General features: G+C 40.1%; 1 protein-coding gene across 2 annotated transcripts; it reads left to right on the forward strand.

Annotated features, from left to right (window-relative positions):
- The first annotated feature begins 3,675 nt into the window (after positions 1–3,675).
- On the forward strand, positions 3,676–12,608 carry ppm1kb (protein phosphatase, Mg2+/Mn2+ dependent 1Kb). Of its 2 annotated transcripts, XM_006787053.3 has the most exons (8): positions 3,676–3,816; positions 5,445–5,530; positions 6,562–7,084; positions 7,197–7,297; positions 9,151–9,316; positions 9,449–9,593; positions 10,510–10,644; positions 10,755–12,608. In XM_006787053.3, the coding sequence occupies exons 3-8, from the start codon at positions 6,618–6,620 to the stop codon at positions 10,884–10,886; spliced, it is 1,146 nt and encodes a 381-aa protein (XP_006787116.1). In that variant the 5' UTR covers positions 3,676–3,816; positions 5,445–5,530; positions 6,562–6,617; the 3' UTR covers positions 10,887–12,608. The 2 variants fall into 2 exon arrangements, with proteins under 2 accessions (XP_006787116.1, XP_006787115.1); XM_006787052.3 differs by lacking the exon at positions 5,445–5,530.
- Positions 12,609–14,159: the final 1,551 nt, after the last annotated feature.

Raw genomic sequence — 14,159 nt, forward strand, 5'->3', positions numbered from 1 at the left:
TGGAAATCAAATGTGTGATAAGCTGCGGGATTCAAACACAAGTGTAACTTATAAATACATGTTCATACTTTTATTACACAATCAGAGAGAAAGAAAAAGAGAGAGAATGCAGGACAGATAGACAGGTGATAGTCTCAGGTGTATACACTGCTACAAACAGGAGGATTTAGTGTTTGTGTTATTACGAGTGCTAAACAAGGAGAGTTCTCAGATGGTACAGTGGACACATGTGTGACTGCTGTGATTAAAGCATCTTTCTTTCAGCTTAACGAGTGAACTGTCAGCTCGTTCAAACACACGTTAAAGTCCGTTTCGCTCGACACCACCGAACAGAGGCAGCAATATAACATAGCTAACATTAACAGTGCAGTGAATCCTGCTTGTGCTGTGATATTCAGGACTGCAAACCGAGCAGCATCACTGACTTTCAGCTTGTTGTGTTTGTGGATATATGACTGACTTTAATTATCCACAAAATCATCACATTCTCTGTAAGATTAAGGTAGACTATTGTATTACTATATATTTTAAAGGCTTTAAAAGCAAGTAAAAGCTGAACGTACAAACATCGCTAATGGCAAATAAGTTTGCCGACAACATGTGGCCAACAGTAATGTTTTAATGTTCCTCATTATTAAACATTTGCACATAAATAAGTGACATAATATTCAGTACTTACTTTTCACAGTTTACTCTTCGGCCGCTCCGCTTCTGCCGTCTGCGGCAAAATTATCCACACCGACTGCCGCGCTATGAATTGTGGGATATGTTGGGCCACGAAGTCTACACTGCCACAGCCTTAAAATTCAGGGAAATGAAGGACGCATTTGAGGGCCGCATTTCAAGCAGCCTTTGAATTGGGACAGCACTGTGACGTAATCAGCCTTAAAATGCAGCCTTTAAGGCTGCAGACCCTGAATTGGGATACAGCCTTCTGTAACGGTATAAACAATGAAAGGTGTTGGATTGGCCAGATGCTGGCCAGTGTGTAAAAATAACTCAGTTGTTTGGTGGTGGCATCGCGGAGCTTCCACAGATTCAGTAAAATTAACAAGTGGTGGAGGCCAGCAGGTGGATGAGGGAGATCGTAGGCAGGACGAGGAGAGACAGGCGGCCGCCGTTCCGAGCTTCAGGTGAACTGAACTTCAGGTAAGAAGTTATGACCTGCAGTCTATCTGGGTCAGACTGCAGGTCATAACTTCTTGACCTGCAGCCGGTCAAGAAGACTGCTATATAGGCACGTGGGACCAAACAGACATAGACTAAAAGTGAAAACAATTAATGTATTTTCATTTTAAGTAGTATTCAAGCTTGTTTCCGCTCATTTTAATTTTCTGTTGTGTTTTATTAATCAACATATAATTATAAGCTAGTTTTTCATTTTGTTAATTACAATTCACACCCCCACAACCTCACCTGTAGTCAGCCTGGAATCCACAGCCACACCACTGTGCCAGCCTCTCTTTTCACATGGCACTGTTGCCTCCTGTGAGAGTCCTGTCACCCCTCCCCCACCCATCACCTTCACTCAATACCAGGTTGAGATGCAAATGAGGAGACTCCACTCAGGCAAGTCTGCTGGACCAGACGGAGTGAGTCCCTGCGTCCTCAAGGCCTGTGCCCCCCAGCTGTGTGGAGTCTTTCATAAACTGTTTATGCTGAGTCTGAGTCTGCAGAGCGTCCCAGTTCTGTGGAAGATATCATGCCTCTTCCCTGTACCAAAGATGCCACGCCCCAGTGGCCCCCAGGATTACAGACCCGTGGCACTGACCTCCCACATCATGAAGACCCTGGAAAGGCTCATCCTGGACCAGCTGCAACCCATTGTCAGACCACATCGGGATCCCCTTCAATTTGCTTATCAGCCTTGTCTCGGAACAGAGGACGCCATATCTATCTCTGGACTAGCCGGCGAGCACTGTGAGGGTCATGTTTTTTGACTTTTCCAGTGCTTTCAACACCATCAGGCCGACCCTCCTGGGTGATAAATTAACAGCGATGCAGGTGGATGCTTCTCTGGTGTCCTGGATTGTTGATTACCTGACAGGAAGACCACAATATGTACATTTCCCACAGTGTGTGTCTGACAAGGTAATCAGCAACACAGGGGCACCACAAGGGACTGTCCTCTCCCCCTTCCTCTTCACCCTCTACACCACAGACTTCAGCCACCGCACAGAGACCTGCCATCTTCAGAAGTTTTCTGATGACTCTGCGGTGGTTGGATGCATCAGCAGGGATGATGAGACAGATTTTGTCACGTGGTGTGAGCAAAATCATCTGCAGCTCAACGTGGCAAAGACCAAGGAATTGATACTGGACTTCAGGAAGACCAGGAAACATTTGACTCCTGTTTCAATCCAGGGGGTCAATGTGGACATTGTGGATTACTATAAATACCTTGGAGTATACATTGACAATAAACTGGACTGGGCTAAAAACAGCACTTTACAGGAAGGGCCAGAGTCGGCTCTATTTTTTGAGGCGACTGAGGTCCTTCAAAATCTGCCAGAAAATGCTCAGGATTTTCTATGAGTCTGTTGTGGCCAGTGCGATCCTCTATGCTGTTGCATGCTGGGGGAGCAGGCTGAGGGTCGCAGATGCCAACAGACTCGATAAACTGATCCGTAAGGCCAGTAATGTTGTGGGGATGGAGCTGGACACCCTCAAGGTGGTGTCAGAGAGGCGGATGTTGTCCAAGATAAAGACAATGTTGGATAACACCTTCCACCCACTCCATGACATGCTGGTCAGTCACAGTAGCACGTTCAGTGAGAGACTGAGAGTACCGAAAAGCACCACTGAACGACACAGGAAATCATTCCTGCCTGTGGCCATCTCTCTGTACAACTCATCCACTTAACACACTGTATACTGCAATAGCTACACCCTTTTTGGACATGTTCTTCCCTTTTCAGCTATTTATTAATAAGTGACTTTATGTATATATATGCATGTATATATGGTGCTATTCTTAGTTGTGTATTGTCTGTCTTTTTTACTGTTTGTTTATAATGGAGCACTGTAACGAAAGATAATTTCCCCTAGGGATCAATAAAGTATTCTGATTCTAATTCTGATGTACTGTCTGAGTACTTGTGTATACATTTTGTGCAGTTTTATGTATTTATTTCTACTTTTTAATTGCAGGAAAACATTTTGTTTATTTCACTAAATGTATCTAATAACAGCGTTATGCACATATCAGAACTTTGACATATGTCAAACTTTGAGGTTTGATTTTTTTTTTTTTATCCAGCTCATCCTAGTTAACGACTTATCTTCCACTTTTACCCCCAGGTATGGAAAAAGTTTGACACAGTGACTGGCTTTCGTTCTCCACCCAGTAACCACCCAGATTCCAGCAGGCAAAGGTTGGACTGACGTAAACACCCAGGCCTCAAATTACCTACTGGAGGCTCCGGGTCTAAATTAGTGCCCTGGCCATAAAGAAACCAGAAGCTTAGTGAACAAAATAAATGCTTGGATGGGGACATTGTGTCACAAATTGTATTTTCTATTCCTACATTGCCCTTTCGGCGTTTCGCGACAGTTGGCGCTTAGAGGTGCAGCTTTATTATTGGTACCCATAGCTGCCATTAAGCCTTTTTTCGACTAATCGTATGCGCTGTAGACGGGGCGTCAATGTGGACGGATACTCTTACAAGATTTTGATTGGTGCGGTCACATCATAGGCCTTGCTGTTTGACAACAAGGCGAGACGAGGGGGCGGCCGTTTTCATTCAATTTGTTATCACTCCACAAGAAGCAAGCAAGGGATCTTTAAAGCTGACGAATACATCTGAAACTCTCGAGGTATGGTTTTTAGTCAACATGTAGCTGAAATCTCGGTAATGTTAGACGAAATGGTAACTTTTACCTAATGCTATCTACCTTGTTAGCTTGTGTGCTACAGAGCTATCGTTTGCAGCTAGCTAGTTAATGCTAATATGAAAAATGGATGACGTTACCGTTCATATACTGCTTCTTTTCGTAAGTGTATTGAAACTGCATTTTATTAAGGACGGCTTCTTATTCAGATTCTCTTAGGATAACACTTCTAAGTGCCTCACACATTTATGATATTGGGATCGATACTGGAGCAGTTAGCTTAATGGCTATTGCGTCATTCTTTAGCTTTGACGCACATTCCGAGAACCTTCACAGACATGTTGATGCACATGAATACACGGTTTACCCTGAGATGATTTGCAACATATGGACGATATAGCACGTCAGAATTTCTCCCTAATCAGTGTTTATTCACTAATTAAACCAAATACAATAAAGGTCATTCATTAATGCTGTCCGAGTAAATGTTGCTTATTAACCCATAAGAAGCCCTGTACACAGTGAGGAAAGTTCCTGTTAAGGCTTTAACACTCTCCTATAGTTTTTACTAACAGTAAAAATGAGTCTGGGCTCTTATAGGTTAAACTTTAAGGGTACAATAGTGTGAATTGAGGTTGCTATAGTAGATGTCCGAAAAAGGCTGTGCATGTTGTTCAGGCACAACCACAACACATGTGCTCTTGTTACTGAAAGGAATGTTTGTTTGTTTTTTAAATGTCCTTTTAACCACTGTTCAACTCGACAAACCTTGTTGTTCAATAGCCAGACACGGATTCCGTAAATGCCAAGTAACAGGCAAGACTATGGTTTGTTGGTGGCAAAGAGTAAATTGTAAAGTTTGTTAAATTTTATAATGACCTTTATCTCCGCTAGTGTTGAGCTATAACCTTCAATCATTTTATGCCCCTTCATTCTTTAGTATGCTAGGAATCTGTATAATCTTAATGAACTTCAAAAAAAGTTTGCATATGCTACATTTAGTTCACATTGTTAAGAATATATGCTTATGTTTTGAGCGACCTCTCATTTCTTTACGTTTTCCTGGGAAAATAGGAAATAGTTGGAAATCAAGTATTTGGGGTAAATACAGAGTTTTTATAATTCTAACAAACTTAAAAGTCAATATTTGGTATGACTACCTTTATTCTTTAAACAGTCTTCAGGAATAGTTCTCCAGACTTTTTGAAGGACATTCAAAGCTCTTCTTTGGATGCTAGGTGCCTTTTTGTTCCATTTTCCTTGAAGGTGATCCCACAATGCTTCAATAATGTTAGGGTTCGGGATCCGGAGAGGCAAATCTATGACTAATGACTTTTAAGCTAATTTTTAGGCTACTTATATTTTTTGCTGTGTACTTGTTCAGTTTTCTATTTTAGCACATATGCAGAGTTTTCAAACAACAGCTTTTTGAAAACTTTGTTGGTGCAAAAATACTTCTGTCAAACTTATCTTTGAAGTTTTTTGTGGATTAAACTAAAGAAATGTCTTTATGTGACAGGCCGCTACTAACCAAGTGCCTAAAGATAAAAAGGATAAAATTGGTTATTTCAAGTCAAATCAAGTGGCTTTATTGTCATTTCAACCATGTGCAGTGGTACAGTACACAGTGAAGCAAGACAACGTTCCTCCAAGATCACGGTGCTATATATAACAGACAATCAACACAGGACTACATAAGGTGAGCAAGAAAAGTGTGCAAAGATTGCACACACAAAAAGACAACCAGTTGCCAAGTTGTCTGTTGTGTGTAGACACAACACTGGCTCATGTCTTGAATCGCATTGTGTAAATACTTGAATGATTCATGGGTCGATGTTAAGTAACTTAAAAAAACAACAAAAATGCCCTTAAATGGTCAAGTATAAGGGCTGAACTGAAAATGAACGAAAAAGCAGCCAGTGTCCAAAAGAAACTTTGAAAGACCTTCAATCAAAATGTAAAGAAACGTGGAATGACTCAAGGCTTTTGCACAGTATTATACATAATTTTATGTCATTTTATGTTACGTTCTATTTGTTTAGCAGCTCTTGGAAGATCAGCAATAAAATTAAATAAAACTGGGTAAAACTTTGAGTAGTAGTTAGTCAGCAAACACAGAATCCCTGTGGTATCCTTAAATGGAACTCCACAGAAGTAAATGCGCAACGCTTTGAATTTAGAATTGAGGATGATTCTTATTGTTAGTTGACTAAATTTTTATTTGAACGCGGTGAATGTGTGAACATGGGGTCTTGAACACAAGACCTGTTGGACTCCAGTTACTGCCTGTCTTTATTTTCTGTCAAATAATAAAAGACCAGTGAGAAGGTCAGGAAATTTACTGGGGTTTAAGGAGATGACTTCATCTAATAGTCTTAATGCAACATCCATTAAGTATATTTAAAAGTAACCACTTGATTTTTTTTTTTTAAGCAAATGATCAAGATTAGCATCAGATGCTAGTAATAGTTAGTAGGTATTTGTCACTTATTACTAGATGGATTACATTTCAAATGTTTCAAAAATATGAAGGAATTTGTGTCATCTCAGTTTCTTTCCACCCGATTTGTGTTTGTTTAATGATTTCTAGTTTGAAGAGACCTTTAGTCCTCATAATGGAGGCTCCTCCTAAACAAATAAAAGATTTTTGTCATGCTGTGTTCCCAGTCTAAATGACGGATTTTATTTTTTTTTTTCCTTTTCTCTTATTTTCCTGCTTTGTCCAAATAGTACACTGTTCTGCCTCTCCATCCAGTGGCTTCCGAGGTGTTTGTGCTGTCAGGGTGATGTCAGCAGCCTGTCTTGCACGCTTGGCAAGATGCAGTGGTCTTCATGTGGGTCGAGCCGGTCTTGTACAGATGAGCGTAGTCCCCCTTCCGGTCCAGCATGACAGCCACTTCCAGTTCATTTTCCGCAAACCGTTCCACACCCCGTCAGAAACTCGGCACAGTAATACACGCTTTGATCCAGACAGCAGCGGCCGCCCCACTACCTGGGATTCATTTGGAATCTGGGACAATCGTATCGATGAGCCCATCCTGCTGCCCCCCAGCATTCGTTACGGCAAGCCCATTCCCAAAGTTAGCCTATCCAAGGTAGGCTGCGCCTCGCTCATTGGTCAACGCAAGGACAATGAAGACCGCTACCGGGTCTCCGAGCTGACCGACAGGGTGCTCTACTTTGCTGTGTTTGATGGGCACGGTGGATCGGAGGCAGCTGACTTCTGTGAAAAATACATGGAAAAATATATCACGTAAGGAGTTCGTATGAGTCGCTGTCACAAGTAGCTTTTTCATTTCTGAATAATGTGAATGTCAGATGTCACAGCTCTGTAAGTGATTTTTTTTCTTTCTGATTTCCTCAAGGAACCTTCTTGCAGACGAGGAAAATCTGGAATTAGTTTTAACAAAAGCCTTCCTTGAAGTAGACAAAGCTCTAGCAAGGCATTTGCACTTCTCTCCAAATGGTAGGTGCTTTCACGTTACGTGTACTTGGATATGCTGTGTACTGTGTTTCTATGTGATGACACTTGTTTCTTCTCTCTTCAAACATAATTTACTTATCCTACTTAGGCATTGAAGCTTTGGATTTCCCCACTGAGCACTTTTGGTTAGAGGTCTGTCATTTTCCCCCAAAGTTCCTTAAATAATTCATGAATAAATTAGCTACACGTAGAAGATATGTTAGTGTTTTTCTTGCTTCCAGCACGACATTGCCAGAAACAGAAAGGTAACAAATTAAAGGAAAAATCAGAGTACACATTTGGATAAACGGAACAGCTTTATCCTTGCATGCGTGACGCCACACAGGGTTTCCCCAGTGGGTCGATTAATGAGAAAATTGTAGGAATTCTTGACTGCTGTTATCAGATCTCAACCATTTAAGAACGTCACTGCCACAAGGAACCTCCTAGTGAGAGAATATCATTTGGACAGAATCACATCTGTCAGTAGAGGTTTAAAGACTTTGCATAATTAGTTAATAGTGAGTTTTCCTTTAATTTGTCACCAATCTGTTTACTTTTTCCCTGTCTGCAAAGTGTTATGTTTAAAGCAGGCATTTTTATTAAGGAATGTTTGAGTATAACTCAAAAAAATTAATGCAAAACATTTCCCTCAATAAATCTAATTTACATGTTTGCCCTATTTCTGTAAAATTCATCAGCTTAGCTTGAATTTTCTCAACCCACCTTTTATGTCTTAAGTTTAATGATATATGAACGCTAGTGTACTTGTTACATGGCCTCACTTTGGCCTCGCTCTGTGAAATGTCCCAATATGCCTGTATGTGTGTGTGTGCATGTTATCTACGGCAGCTGCGGAGCCAGCTAAGAGCTGGAAGCCCTTGGCACCAGTGTGGATGACGAGAGGCTAGATATTGAAGGAGAGTCCAGCGGGTCCTAAATCCTGGACTACTGGAAGGTTCCCTATCTTTCTCTCACTTCTCTCTCTCTCTCTCACGTCTCTCTCTCTGCCTCTACCTATCTCTATCTCTCTTTTTGATTTTTCTCTTCTCACCAAGTGTATGCAACGATTCTTGTGAGACAGTGCTTCAGTTTGAAAGTTGTGTGAGATTTATGTTGTCAGCGACAGATCCAGTCCATGTTTAATATTCAGATTAAGCTTTAAAGAACGTTAAGTCTCTATCAGCTCATTTAATTCTGAGGAGAGGAAAGGATAAACTTTTTAACTGCATAAAATTTTACTCTTATTTATCTACCACCAGAACATTGTTTGCCAATGTCAAATATTTGGCAGTAAAACTTGTTAGTCTTCTTTGTTCGGGTAATTTCTCAACATTTGGCATAAATAAAACATTTTTTCTTATTTATTTAAAACGCAAGTCGTTTACTTTACTGAGTCAGTTGATCATAATATTTCTTGTGACTGACTTATTATATTTTCTCAACCCTAGAGGCATCCATGGTGAACATAAGAGGAAAGATAAAATGCCAAACTCACTATTATGACATTCTCTGATGTTTCTGTGTTGCTTTACGAGTATCAGGCCCAGTATCGGGCACTGATAAATGTTGTTGTTATTTATTATCTTTTTGGATTCAGCTTTAGACGTACCTGCTGTAAAATTTGCTCTGGACCTCAGCTCTATTCTGCAACAGTTCAACCTGCATGTGTGACTGCCTCCTCTGTTGTTTACTGTGTGAATATCTGTAGTTTTTTCTAAGTCTACTACATGGCCTCCCACCCATGTGTTCATGTTGTAGCGTGTGACTGCGAGTGCGTGAGATACACCATGTTGTTGTTAACACTTTGGACAGTGGCTTTGTGGAGCTTGAGATTTTCTCGTATGTCTCTGTAGCACCCGGGATGAACGCAGGAACCACCGCCACCGTGGCCCTGCTGAGGGACGGCATCGAGCTGGTGGTCGGCAGCGTGGGTGACAGTCGTGTCATGTTGTGCCGCAAGGGCAAGGCCCTTAAACTCACTGTTGACCACACCCCTGAGAGAAAGGATGAAAAAGACAGGTACATGATGCTTTTAAACGCAGGTTTTAAACTTCATTTTTTCTTTCTTTTTTATTAATTGTAAGTGCCCTGAAAAGAATCCTGCCTTCATAGCATACATGTACTAATATACCGATCTGCACCTGTTTAAAGGATAAAGAAGAGTGGGGGGTTTATCACCTGGAATAGCCTGGGGCAGCCAAATGTCAATGGCAGGTTGGCAATGACGCGTAGCATTGGAGACTTTGACCTGAAGAAGACGGGAGTCATTGCTGAACCCGAGACCAAAAGAGTAACGGTAGGTTTGTAAATTTAGTTTGTCACTGAAATATATATTTTTTTGATACATGTTATCTTCAGAAGATGCAGTTTTTGTCATTTTTCCTCTGCGCACCACCACAGTAGGTCTTAAATCAGACAATAAAGATGCAACTGACTTTCAAACTTTTAAGGGTTTTTACAAAAATGTTAGTGTATAGGCACATATGGCTGCCAATGGAAGCAAGGCACTGGGGTTATTGGTAATGTGACTGCTGACAGAAGCAGCAGGATGAATTCTGAAGTGTGCAGGGCGTTAGCGTCTGCTCAGATTCAGGACATGCTGCAAAAATAATCTGACAGTGCAAATGATAATGACCTAAAGCAAACTGGAAAAACAACCTAAGAGCTTCTTGAGGGAAAGAAATTTGATATTATTCAATGGCCAAGTCAGTCACATGGTCTTAACCAAACAAAGCATTTCTGCAGTTATTAAAAACCAAACTGAAGTCACAGAGAGACACAAACAAGCAACAACTGAAGGTGGCTGCAGGAAAGCTCTAACCGAGCAGCTTGAGGGAGGAAAGCATTAGGTGAGACCTTAGCCACTGACTGCACAGTATTTTCACCCAGGTGTTTAAAAACAATCCCTATATTTAAAATGTTTGTCCGATTATTTCTGAGGCACTGAAAATGGGGACTGTTTATAAAAATGACTGCAAAATGTTTTGTTTGTATTTTGTACATCACGATTGTTTGATTTAAAATCCACATTGCTGGTGTATTGGGGCAAAACCATGGACTGTTTTAATGCAGATCTCTGCAACAGCACATTTTCACATCTGTTGTTCGCTGAAGAAGTCAGTAAAGCCAGTCTTACCATCTTCTTGTAATAGTTCAGTAGATTTGTCTTTTTAATGTCTGTTATAAAGTATTATTTATTTATTCCCTTTCAGTTGCACAATGTCCACGACTCATTCCTGGCGCTGACCACAGATGGCATTAACTTTATTATGAACAGCCAGGAGATCTGCAATGTCATCAACCAGTGTCACGAACCCAAAGAGGCAGCACAGAGAATATCTGAGCAGGTAAAACAGAAGATTAATTTTTGGTTATTGAATTGATCATTCATCCGATGACTTTCTCTAACCATGTTGTGCTTCACATTGCGGTGCTCTGTTTTGTTTTGTTTTTTAAGGCTATTCAGTATGGTTCAGAGGACAACAGCACAATCATCGTGGTGCCGTTTGGTGCCTGGGGAAAGCACAAGAGTTCAGACACGAGTTTCTCTTTCAGCAGAAGCTTCGTGTCCAGTGGACGCTGGGCATAGGCTGCAGGACATAGGATGAAAGGACGAGGTCTGTTTAAGACTTTGTTAACATGTGCAATACATTTGGCTTCCTGTAAAGAAACATTGTAAAAAGTGTGTGGTTTGCCGAAATAATGACACCTAATGGCTACAACATTAATTACAGTTGCATGATGTTTATTGCCTCTGTGAACAAAGAGGCAGTGAATTCAGGGGGGTAAATCTCCCTTTATACAAGGTTTTATCTACTAGCAAGCCAATGACCTCATAGGTGCTAAAAGTGTGTGAGCAGCAGACGGGAATGTGTGTTGGCTAAATCTGTAGCCTGCTCTACAGATTTAATTCCTCACCTTCTTCTGCCATTCACACCATTCATCACACCACAATCTCACTCACTGTTACATTTTTATTGTTAACCTACATTTTTAAAGAAAATGTATCCCACCAGTTTTAAGAGCACAGGTTTTAAGTTTGGACCATTTCTCCATTTTAATTTTGGGAGCAAGTGCAACAAAAGGAGTCGGGGTTGGGCAATTGAACTACAGTGATTGGTCATCAGCTGTTGCGAAACCCACACCTTGGTTGAAGAACTAGTGTCACTGATAAAATCACTGACTGGGCCTTAAAAACTTAATGGCAAATTTAAAATATCTAAATTATATAGCTTTTCTATAAGATTTTTTCTTGTACATTTAGTTGCAAACCAACACTTTAAAATTTCCTTTATATTTAAAGGAAAAAAAATTCTTAAAGAGCCGCAGAAATTATTGGAAGACTTGGACAATCTTAAAAGATGTAAAAGTTTTGAACAGAGCTGCCTGAACAGCATTTTGGTGACTGAACTTGGTATTTATGTAGGAATAAAAATGAAATTTTATGTTTCTTTGCCAGGCTTGCTTGATTTGCAACAGGTCCTTTAAAGGGGACTTAAAAGTGTTTGAGGTACTGAAACATACTGTTTCTGTTCTGTAAATAATCATCTGTGTGTGTATCTCAGCTACGTTTGGCACATCAGAATATTCTACACATGCAGGTCTTTAGACACGGACCTGTGGTGTGAGTAACGTGGCGTTATTTTTGGTTTTCCACCGTTGTGTGTCAGTCAGACACAACAAAGCACACCTAATGCAACACTAGAGAATTGTTTAGCTAAGAGCCATGTATGACAATGTGAATGTTTGCTTAAACTGAAACAATGTAACCAGTCTCTGCAGGCTATAGGTGTGACTAAGCTGCTCAAGTCGTGTTGGCTGACCTAATGTGAGTGGATGTGTTTTCAGACTTAATCCGTTGAGCTGAACTGTTTTTGTTCACTGGTGGTGTGATCTTTTATTTTGTCCTTGTTAAGGCTAAAGAAATACAGCACGTCATATTTATCAGCATTATTTTATCTGTGAGTTCCTAATGTTGTATAAACTGTCATCTTGTAAATGTTCATGTAAATATATTTTCTCTCCCTTATTCTTGTATCTAACAGGACTTTGGATATTATAAAGGCGCTTGTGTGTATGATTTTCAAAATAGTTAACAAGCCTTCTGTCAGAGTTAGTCTCTAACCTTGTGTTCAGTATTTTACTGTACTTTGTTGCACTGCCTCTGAAATATAATCATTGTGGTGTTGGATCTGCACCTGGGACCCAAATGTGACCGTTTGAACGACACTGTACTGTCACAGTACTGTACTCTCGGTCTAAACGGCTTGTGACACTTTCAATAAAAAAAACGATACATTTAGAAACCGTTTTCTTTGTAACATGGACGTGTTGTTATCCTCGTGTAGGTGATCCAATGCTTTTGTCCATACAGTAAAAGATTTACATCAACAGAGCTGTTTACATGCCACTTCAAACAGATAAGAAAACATTGATATTTTTTAAAATATTTATTTTTGCATTATGTCTACATATATTCCAGATTTGCTTTACTTTTTAAAAAAAAAACAAAAAAAAAACATTGCCAACGAGCTCAAACTTGGTCATCTTTAGTGAGAAAATTACAAATTTTATGGAAGAATTTGATAAATTAAAGAAGGCAGGTGTCTGAAAAATAAGTCTTGGACACCTTAATTGAGTCCAGAGTTATGAAGCTCTGCTCCACCTACTTGACAAACTAAATAACAGGTATACGTAATAATAATGAAATCTTAATTGTGATCAGACAAGAACACAATTTCTTTGTTCAGTTAACACAAAAAAATCTCATTTTTATCTAGATTGATTGCGTAGATTCAAACTGCTTTAAGTTGTTGGGGAAACAACCTGACAAACGAATAATAAAAAAACTTCCTGTTTATCATCAAAACAAATTCAAGAAATTTCCAAATGTAAATGGAGAACTAGACAAAACTAGACATTCACTCAGTTGTGGTCAATGTCCGTTTGATTTCTACAGCACTTTGGTCAGCCTTGTTGCTTTTTAAAGTGCTTTACGGGTTGGCTTAAAACCACATGATCAATAAAACAAAATCAAACAAATATATATTTGAATAAAACAAGATAATAAAGGGGAACACAGCATAAAAAGCCTGATGGGACTTGAACTTGACTTTGAACTTCAATTAAAAGCCTAGGTTTGAAAGGCTGGATTTAAAAGACTGCATAAAAGACAGTACAAATATCAAGTGGCAGGTTATTGCATTAGTCTAGGGTCTGCACCTGAGACGGAATCGAGACTTCGGTTGCACTGAGAGCATCTGGCTACATGTTTTGGAGTTATATAGGTTGAGCGCTTGACTAAATAGATGAATGACATATTGTTTAAGACTTTAAAAGTAAGTCAGAAAGCAGCCATCTCAGATCTACGTGAAAAGTGCCATGTGCCACAAGCATACATGACCACAGCATGGAGATACTCAGAGAATATTCTGAGCCACTGTGAGATTTCTCCCAAGGCCACCAAGGGGAGACAGAACTCAAAGTTAATGTTTGTTCTGACACTGATCCAATGGATCCACCACAGAATCCACGGCAAGAAGCACTGAGTGGGATTGCAGGTGTCAGCCATTGTTTCACATCTTTCCTTGTCGTGGGTTCCCGAGTCGTTTTCCATCTCTGCCTTCTGTACATGAATGCAGTAGACGTCTTTAGGTGGAAGCTTCCACAGAGTAGAGTTACTCTGTGACACCAAAGAAGTTACATAAGGCTGTTTTCCTAAAGCACTTATGTTGAAAATTGATAGGCACACTAATGCACACATGCAGACTCTTTCGAACTCCGGACGCAGCATCACACCGTTGCAATCTAATGCAACCTAACAGAGACTATATGTTGTGCAATAAATCCATTATGCTCTCCT

Source organism: Neolamprologus brichardi, chromosome 6 (assembly GCF_056152115.1).
Source record: "Neolamprologus brichardi isolate AB-2024 chromosome 6, ASM5615211v1, whole genome shotgun sequence".
In the NCBI taxonomy this organism is placed as follows: domain Eukaryota; kingdom Metazoa; phylum Chordata; class Actinopteri; order Cichliformes; family Cichlidae; genus Neolamprologus; species Neolamprologus brichardi.